The 10468-nt window shown below is 36.0% G+C and overlaps 1 protein-coding gene across 1 annotated transcript; it reads right to left on the reverse strand.

The window, feature by feature from the left end:
- Positions 1-724: 724 nt before the first annotated feature.
- Positions 725-3382, reverse strand: LOC106416750. Its single transcript, XM_048766758.1, has 3 exons — positions 1108-3382; positions 933-990; positions 725-770 (listed from the first exon to the last, which is right to left on the reverse strand). Exons 1-3 carry the CDS (start codon positions 3380-3382, stop codon positions 725-727), a joined length of 2379 nt encoding a protein of 792 aa, XP_048622715.1.
- Between the last annotated feature and the right edge of the window lie 7086 nt (positions 3383-10468).

Genomic DNA, 10468 nt, shown 5'->3' on the forward strand with positions numbered 1-10468 from the left:
CTGAATCAGTTTCTCACACCCATGAATACTTCAAGGCGACATTCGTACGGGGTGCCATCTAGGTGCTGGTGCGGGAAAGGGGTTGTGATATTCTATTCGAGAACTGATGAAAATCCTTACCGACGGTTCCATAGATGTGAAATAGGGGCACATGTTCATAGTCTGATTCAATTTTTGATTTGTTATGTTCTTTTTTTGTCTGATTCGATATTCGATTGTGTAGGACAAACATGCTGTTTTTTCATTCCATTTTGTTTTTCCTAACTTGATTTTCGTTTCTATGTAGCGAAAGAAGGAAAATCATTTATTTAAGTGGGTTGATGACGCCCTGCTTGATGAGATTCGAAGGGTAGAGGCTGAGCAAGGGAGAATTGTCGAAGAAATTGAAGATCTGAAAAGTAGTATCACACAGACAATAGAAGAAGAAGTTAGGAAGCATAAAAATTCACTCGAATTAGGTTGCTTAGGAAGCATTCTATGGCTTTTTGGAAGATTAAGAAGCCAAGAATGAGTGAACTCAGTCTACTGGTTCTAAGTATCTTCTTCTTAGTGTTTTCTTGTCGTCTTTACCAGTCTACTGGTTCTTAGTATTGGCTTCAATTTGTGTTTTGTTGTTACATTGTTTGTGTCGACTTAACCAGTCTAGTGGTTCTTTATATTTTGTGCTCAGTGTTTTGTTCTTACAATCCACCTTCCTTGTTGAAAAATCGGGCAGCAGCTATTGTCAAACAAACTCAAACTCAAATTCAAACTCAAACTCAAAAGCATAGCTGAACATAACATAACTAAACAAACAGAGAGATAGAGAAGTGATAAGAAAATAATGTCAATATATAACAATGAAACTGAGAAAATAACCATACGAGAATTATCCAAAGTATAACAATCAAAATGAAAACAAAGTTGATTGTTTTTAGAAGAAAAAACCATACGAGACAAGGCAATACTGCACTTTCAAACACCACAACTTGCATACTTGAACAGACCAACCTGTAACAGAAACATCCATACATGAAACACAATTAAATCGAGATTGAAAAACATATAAACGAACTGGCTATATAAGCTGACCCTTACCATATGTGACTGGCTATATTGGTATTTTACAAGTTGCTCTGTTGTGCCCACTAATACCACATCTACTACGCTTGCGAGGCTGCCTCTTTTGTGATGTTTGCGATGACCGAATTTTATCTTCAACAGTTTCATATCTGCGTTTTCTATTCCTTCCAACTGATTTTCTTGACTCTGGTGGTAGCACATTGACCACGACAACATCTTCTGGCATGGACCAAGCATCCTCAGGAACAGCAATAGGATTGATGCTTTCATGATAAGATTCTCGCCAAGCTTCTGTAGTGTAAAATAAATCAGTCAATGTGTGTGGCTGTCTGCCAACATGAAAACCAGCTTTAATTGCGTGCCGACAAGGTATCTTCATCAGGTTGTACTTCCCACATGAGCAAGTACGTCTATCCAAATCAACTAAGCAGTCGATTTTATCACCTCTAACAAGCAATCGACCATCGCTGACAGGGTAAACTGCAAATCTTTTCCCTTTCTCGGTTCTCCTTTCAATCTTTTTCTCCACATCTATGGTAAGAGGATGATTATGCTTTGAAATCTTTTTCTTACGGTTATAAAACCACCGAGTCAGCATTTCCCTGATACTGTCCAACAAGGGAATGATTGGATACTCTCTCGGCGAACGCAAAGCAGAGTTGATGGATTCGGCAGGGTTTGTTGTCCTTATGTCATATCTATATCCAGAGAATTGACATCTTGCCCACTTTTGGACTTCAGCATCCCTTAGGTATTTTCCAATTGCCGGACTGATATTACACACATTAGCAAATATCTTTTCAAACTCAGCAACTCTATAAACCTTGGACGCCTTTGCAACCCACCCAACAAGTCCTTTCCCATGGTAATATGTTACCACATTATTCAACAAATGATGAATGCAAATACCATGTTTAGCTGTTGGATACACAGTCTCAAGCGCCTTATCAATGGCCGCATGTCTGTCCGAAATGAAAGCCAAATGATGATCATCAGCAATGACAATATTTAGTTGTCTCATAAACCATTCCCAAGAATTTTCATTCTCTGAGTCGACTACTCCGAATGCAAGAGGATACAAATTAAATTTTCCGTCTACGACAGTTGCAACCAATAAAACTCCTTTGTATTTGTTCTTCAGAAAAGTGCCATCAACCACAATAACCCTCCTTATGACTCTGTTAAATCCTCGTATCGATTGCCCAAATGCAATAAACAGGTACCGAAATCTCTCTTTGCTGTCAATCTCATATGATGAATGTGTACCCGGATTAGCCTCTCTCAGCATGTGCAAGTATTTCGGTATTTTTCCATAACTTCTTTCTGGTATACCTCTAACAGCATTAACTGCATATTCACGAGCATCCCATGCTAAAGATTTCGTGAACTCACAGCCATGATCCATAAGCATAATCTGTATTATATCATTGCATTTCGGCCCTTCCTTAACCCCTTCATACCTATGCATAATCAGACTACCTATAGTTTTGGCCGAAGCAGTCCTACCCGGTTTGGTTTTGCTTGAAGGTGCGCATGTATGTTCACCGACATACTTTTTGATAATGAAATATGCAGAATCCTTCAAACACTCTGCTCGAACACACCAATTGCATGCATTATCCTCACATCTAACATACCAAAGCTGTCTATCCGTTTTGATAACCTCGTAGTGAAAGTTATGCTTCATTGCACATATCTCGAAAGTCGCCTTCAGCAAAGTTTTGTTCTCAAACAATTGTCCCTTCTTAACAACATTGAGCACAGAAAACTTTGACATCTTATGTATGTCCTCTTTGGCCGAGATCATGGTATCAGCATGATAGGCATCCTCATCAACTTCGACTCTGCTAATCTTTTCTTTCTTTTTCTCGCACTGCCTCTCAACAAACACAGGAGCTGGTTCGTTCCCCCTATCAACCGAGTTTCCCTCCTCTTGAGCAGTACTTGAATCAGCTGGCGACTTGTTAAGATCAAAGTCTGGTTCATTCAGATTCTCAACTTTGGCTTTAGATGTTACACACAATCGAGTAGAAACACACTTTTGAACAAAACCAACAAAATTTTGAAACTGTCGATCATTTGCAATGATCACAGGTGGACAAGTTGATGTATTGATCAACTCAGTAGGTAGATAACTCAACTCCAAATCGGGTAAGCTATCTTCTTCCATATCAAAATCCTCCAAAACCATTCTTTTAAAAACCTCTAAGGTAGAACTAGATTCCAATAACAGTAGCCTAGCCCCTTTCTCATCATCCGAAAAAACCCATCCCGTGGTTGCTCCAAATTCCCAAACACCACATGTTGTATAGATATGCATCATAGCACAAGAGTTTGTGAAAATCACAAGACAAACTGTAGAGAAATCATAGGGAAATCATAGATTGGTGAAGAAGAACATTAAAAATCGTTTTTTTTTTATTTTTCACGAAGCAAATCAATGAAAACACGTTTTAGGAAGTTAGAATATTTTTAAAAGGGCAACTTCCTTAATTTTCGAAAATACAGTTTTTTATCCGTAGAAGGCACCTTCTACACTGTGTAGAAGGTAACAAATATCCAGAATGTAATTTCTACACTAAGTGGACGTTCGTGTATGTTTTAGATTTTGCATTCCTGATAACTTAGAATACTCAATAAAAGTAGAAACATCTTTCTGAATAAAAATAGCGATCATTACAAATTGTAGAATTCGTATTCCCCATATTTAGAATTATAGTAAAAAATAGTTTGTACGTTCTAAAACAAGTAGATGGATGTTTTCATTCTAGAATTCACTTTCTACTCACCCGTTTTGTGTAGAAACAGAATTCTACTTTTAGTAGAACATAATTTAAAAACATGATTTATTATGTTTTTCAACCCAAAAAAAATATGTGTTTGTGTAAATGGGTGTTTTATTAATTGTTTATATTTTTAATAATTTTTTTTGATTCTTATAACTATTTATTTCATTAATTTTAACATATGGAAAGGATAAATAAAAGAAAAAAAAATGAAAAAAATGGATTTATACCATAGGGACAACTATGTTGTTTTCTTGTTCTCTTTTGGCAATTTTCCCAAGAATCTTATACTTTTTTTTTTGGTAAAATGTTAATAGATAATCTTATACTTATCAAATAGGATGTTCAGATTACAGAGTATAAATTGCAAATAATAAGTGGTTTAATCCCATCAAGTGAACAAAAAAAATAGGATAAGATCTAAATGAAAACACGAATCCCAAGACCCGAAGTTAAGGACAAAATTGATGCCAACTGACTCGTCTAAGCTAAATTACATACAAAGAAATGTAATTCCTTCAACACTAGTGAATGATATTTTATATAAAAAAATTTTAAGAAAAAATTAATAAAACAAATTTAAAATACAAAAAAAGAAAAAAATAGATAATTTTTTTTTATGCACAAGGATTATCGATAATATAAATTGAAAATTTTGGATCTTTTTCAATTGATATGATGAATTGAGATGATATTTTTATATAAGTTATATTGTTCTTCTTTAAACATTAAAATTTAAAGATTAATTATGTACTAAAGCTATATACTTGCTTCAAAATGGGATTAAGTGCAGAAGGAGGAGCCCCACTTGTCACGCCAAAAGCATATTCAATCCCTTTCTATTTTGTTAATTATCAGTCAAAACAGCGACATACCGAGTGAAAAAATCGTCGGTATGTCGTCGGAATAACGTTATTCCGATGACATACCGACGAAACAAGTCCTCGGAAATAACTCCTCGAAAATTAATTTTTCCTCGGAAATCCCTCGGAAATTTCCGACGGAATTCCGAGGAAACGAATTTCCGAGTAAACTCCGAGGACCACCAGTTCGTCGGAAAACTCCTCAGAATATACCGAGGGAGAACTTCCTCGGGATATTTCGATGGACTTTCTGATGGTCCAATCCTCGGAAGTTCCGACGGAAAATTCCGAGGAATGAGTCCCTCGGTATATTCCGAGGAAGAAGTCCCTCGGAAAATTCCGAGGAATGAGTCCCTCGGAAAATTCCGAGGAATGAATCCCTCAGTATATTCCGAGGAATAAGTCCCTCGGTATATTCCGAGGAAATGTTCCTCGGAAATTTCCGAGGGTTCATTTCCTCGGAATTTCAAAAAAAAATAAAATTTTTGAAATTTAAATTCGAAAATATTAAATTAAAATTAAAATTGAAAACATATTAGATTATATGGAAAGTTGTACAAATAAAAATAAAACATTCTGAGTTTTTTAAAAAAAAAACTACGGGTCTGGCACGTTCGGGAACACCTCGTTCGGGTACATCCTCTGCATCATCTCCATCATTTGCTGGTTCAGCCTCCTCTGTGCCTCATAGCCCGCCTGTTGAGCCGCCATCTGGGTCTCTAACAAAGATATGCGATCATCCTTGTCCTTCAACTGAGCCGTAAGTACTTCTGGATCAACAAAGGGCGGTGGTGCAGAAGAAAGAGAAACCAACCGGGTGCGACGACCCAAACCGACCAAACGTCCCTTCTTCTTTGGAACCGACTGAAATAGAAAATAGCCAAATTTAAATCAAGAAATAAATGAATTGAACTTAAAAAAAAGAACTTACGGATTCAACGATTCCGTTGATTCGAAACCGGGACAAGTTGGTCGAAGCCGTCGGAGCGTCATCCTCGGTTTGAAGCTGAGACGCTTCGTCTTGCACCTGAGTTTGGACCAGGGTGACCACTTCCCTCACAAGACCGTCATCAATCTGGCCGGTCTTCTTGTTGGTATACGCCCTCTCCATTAGGGCGAGATCATCAACCGGTTCGTCATCATTTTCTTCCGCCTTGGAAAAAACATAAATTAAAAAAACACTAGAAATTAGAAGAAATGGACAAAAAATAAAATTTCAAAACTTAAATAATTGAAGAAAAAGCGGCTGAACTTACCATGCGATCCCCCAGAGAGGCAATAGATTGAGCACCCAAGTTATGCTTGAAGACGTCATTCCCTTTACGGTCGCTCCTGCGGTTGGTGGAGTTGGTGGAAGAAGTTTCTTTCGTCTCTTCCTTATCCCAATGCGCACACAACTCTGTCCAGACCGTGTTGTTTATCGACTTTGGGACCTTTTAATAAAAAAAAAAAGAAAATAGTTTAATAAATTAAAAAATTGTTTAATAAATTAAAAACAACCTTGTTGATTTCCCACTTCTTCTTCCACTCGTGGATCTGCTTCTCATAGTTGTCCATAACTTTATGGACGAAGTGGTGATAGATAAAGAGCGTCTCATCGGAATTCCAGTTGAATTCTTGCTGAAAAAAAAGCACAATTAGTAGAAAATATATATTAAAGATTAAAAATATAAGTACAAAATTAGAATAATTACCGCACACTGACGAAACCACATATGCTGCTTGTCGGTAGGGAAGTGAGTGAAAGTCGGATGTCCCTTGTCGAGGGCCGAGTACATCATACGGTTGATCCATGCGCTGATCCCGTTCCCGGATCGGTTGAACCTAATAAAAAGAACAGACGCTTAATAATAAATCAAATTTTAATGAAAAAAAAATATGTTTAATTACCATGTTTGACCCCGTCCATGTGGATACGGAGTGAGACAGGGAAGATGGTCACGACCGGGCTGTCAAACCAACTCCGCAACACTCATCACTCCCGGAGGACCCGAAGGAGCAGGAGCGGGTGCAGCAGCGGGAGCGAGAGGAGCAGAAGCGGGTGCAGCAGAGGGAGATATATGGTAGGAGCTGTGGGGCGAAGGGGAATCCTGAAAATTGCTGGAATCCCGAGACTGGCTCCCCGTACCACCACGACCACGACGATGTCGAGGCCAGGTCTGATCATCATTAGACCTGTAAATTAAAAAAAAAATATTTAAAAAATATTTAAATATATAATTTTTTTTTTAAAAAAAAAATCCCAAATAATAGTTTTTAATCACAAAAAAAGTTTTATAGATATTAAAAATGTTTAATAAATATATAAAAATAGTTCTAATAAACAAAAAATAGTTTTAATAAATAAACAATAGTTTAATAATTACAAAAAATAGTTTTAATAATATTAAAAATGTTTAATAAATATAGAAATTTATATTATATATATATATATACTTTTTTTTAAATCCCAAATAATAGTTTTAATCACAAAAAAAGTTTTATAGATATTAAAAATGTTTAATAAATATATAAAAATAGTTCTAATAAACAAAAAATAGTTTTAATAAATAAAAAATAATTTAATAATTACAAAAAATAGTTTTAATAATATTAAAAATCTTTAATAAATATAGAAATTTATATTATATATATATATATTTTTTTTTTTAAATCCCAAATAATAGTTTTTAATCACAAAAAAAGTTTTATAGATATTAAAAATGTTTTGTAAAATCCAAAAAAATCTAATTTATATACAAAAAACGTTTTGTAAAATCCAAAAAATCGAATTTATATACAAAAATCGTTTTGTAAAATACAAAAATCATTTTGTAAAATACAAAAATCGAATTTATACACAAAAATCAAATTTATATACAAAAATTGATTTTATAAATACAAAAATAATAAAAAATTTATAAAAAAAATTCTAAATCAGTTCAACAAAACAATTTTTTCAACCAAATCACAATTCCAAACCTATTATACAACCAAATCACAATCCTAACCAATCACCCTAACAAAAATCTATCAAATCTACACAAAAACCTAACAAATAGAACCTAAGAGAGTGGGATAGGGTCCTTACATGATTTGTGTAGGTTTAGAGAGGATTCGCCGGAGAGGAAGAAGAGAGAGAAGGGGGATATCACCGGAGAGGAGGGAGAGGAGCCGGAGAGGAAGAAGAGAGAAATGGGGAAGAAGAAGTGTTTCGGCGTTATATAACCTAGGGTCCGACGGATAGTTTCCGTCGGAATTTCCTCGGTTTTTCAATTTCAATTTTTGCGAAATGTTTCGCGGCTAGTTTGCCCGGTTAAATGAAAATATTCCGAGGAAATTCCGACGGACACTTAAATATCCGTCGGAATTTCCTCGGATATTTCATTAATTCGAGGAAAAAGAATATCCTATGCATGTATTTCTGTTGGTTTATATTGTTCCTCGGAATATTCCGAGAAATTCCGAGGAACACATGTTTGGGGTTTCAAAACATCAAATTTTTTAGCCCTATATCATTTCTTATACAAATGCAATGCATACCATTGAAGAATCTTTGTATAGATGATCATAAACTATGAAATAACAAAATTTCAAAACGAATTGTAAGTATTCCCTTTACCGTTCATTAATGTGTATAAGTGTTTCTCTTATGTTGTGGGGATTTCGTTCATACAATCGGAAAAGTGTTTATTATAAGGTAAGGAACAAATTTTTGACTTCATAATAAGTCTAAGACACTTAATAAGGGTTATATAAGTGTTATTCAAACCGTAAAACGTTGTTTTCGGTTTAAAAACCCTACTTCCTCGGAATATTCCGAGGAAATTCTGAGGAAACCTTTATCTTCCTCAGAATTCCGTCGGAATATTCCGAAGAAATTCCGAGGAAAAGACTCTATACTCAAATCCCTAAATCGACAAGGTCTATTCCGAGGAAATTCCGAGGAAAACCTATCATCCCTCGGAATTTCCTCGGTATTTCTATTAAAAAAAAAAAAGTCAATGCTAGTCTGTTTCCGAGTCATCATCACCAGATGAATCTGAATCTGGATCTTGGTGAAACTCTCCAATCAATGGTTCATCCTCTACGTGAACGACGGCTTCCTCTCTGAAGTCGGTTAAATCGACTACAAGGCCAACTGCAGCTAAATCTTCTGCTGCACTTAAGTTGCCGGATGTGCTTGGTTGTAGTGGGTCTTCCAGCTCAGAACTTCCCTGAACTCGTCCTCTCGGGTTGAGTCTTGTAACAGTAACCCATGGATCATCTCTGTTCCTTACCCGGGGGTACTTGATATACCAAACCTGTAACATTTTAAAAATTATTAGTAAAATTATAAATTAATACACATGATGATGAATCATTCTGAATAATTAACATTTAGCTACCTGATCGGCCTGAGAAGCAAGAATGAAAGGATCATAATATTGCAGCTGTCGCCTAGAATTTACTGATGTAACACCAAATGCATCTGTTCTCACACCTCGATCTAGAGTGTTGTCGTGCCAATCACAATAGAAAACAGTACAGCGCAATCCAACCATGCCCAAATACTTGATTTCCAAAATCTCATGTATGTGTCCGTAGTATACATCATCTCCTAATGCAGAACAAACGCCAGCATCATAAGTCATACTCGAACGTCTCCTCTTCTGAGTTGTGAATGCATATCCTCGAGTACAAAATCTCGGATATGACTTCACAACAAAGTTTGGTCCAACGACCATCTCGCGTATCAAATCGTCAAATGTTTCAGCTCTGGCCAAACCAGCAGACACCTATTAATAGCACATATATATGTTATATCAATAAATGTGAATTAGTATAAATATGTGATAAATGATATTTTAATTTGTTTAAAGCACTCACATAAGTAAACATCTATCCAGAAAATTCTCTCTACTTCATTTCTTCTAGTTCGTTCTCTGTGGCGTATCTATATTCGAACCGCTTTTCTGCCATGAAAATCCTGTACATATGATGACAATAATGTAATTAATTAAGATTTAAATTTCAACTTGTTAAAATAAAAATTGTAAGCTAATTTATTTACCTCTCATATTGAAGAACATCTTCGCAGTTGGTGAGCAAATATGTTTGCAAATTACTGCGCTCCTGCTCAGTAAGTCGACGGTCTTTTGGTTTTCCGCTAAGTCGTCCAACGTCTGTGAAAATGTCTGAAACCGTAACATGATATGTTGCCCGTTCGCCTCTATCATCATGCCGAGCAGGTCTTCTATTTTTGGTCTGAACTTCTGCTGGAAAGTAGCACTCAGCAAAGTTTGAAGTTTCTTCATTGATCATCTGTGCGACTATAGAACCTTCCACCCTACTTAAATTTTTCACCATCTTCTTCAAATGAAACATATACCGCTCATACAGATACATCCATCTATACTGCACATGACCACCAAGTTCCAATTCTCTTGCCAGGTGAATAACAAGATGCTCCATAACATCAAAAAATGAGGGAGGAAATATCTTCTCAAGGTTGCACTGAATCACGGCTATGTTAGTCTTCAAATTTTCAATACCTTCAAGAGTCACTGATCTCGTGCATAAATCGCGGAAGAAACCACTTATCCCTGCAATTGCTTCATGAACATTTCGTGGTAATAGTTCCTTGAAGGCAAACGAAAGGAGGCGCTGCATCATTACATGGCAATCGTGGCTTTTCAAGCCAGTAAACTTTCCTTCCTTTCTGTCGATACAGTTACGCAAATTAGATGCGTAACCGTCTGGAAATTCCACATCGTTGAAATCCAATCAAAGAACGCA

Source organism: Brassica napus, chromosome C8 (assembly GCF_020379485.1).
Source record: "Brassica napus cultivar Da-Ae chromosome C8, Da-Ae, whole genome shotgun sequence".
In the NCBI taxonomy this organism is placed as follows: domain Eukaryota; kingdom Viridiplantae; phylum Streptophyta; class Magnoliopsida; order Brassicales; family Brassicaceae; genus Brassica; species Brassica napus.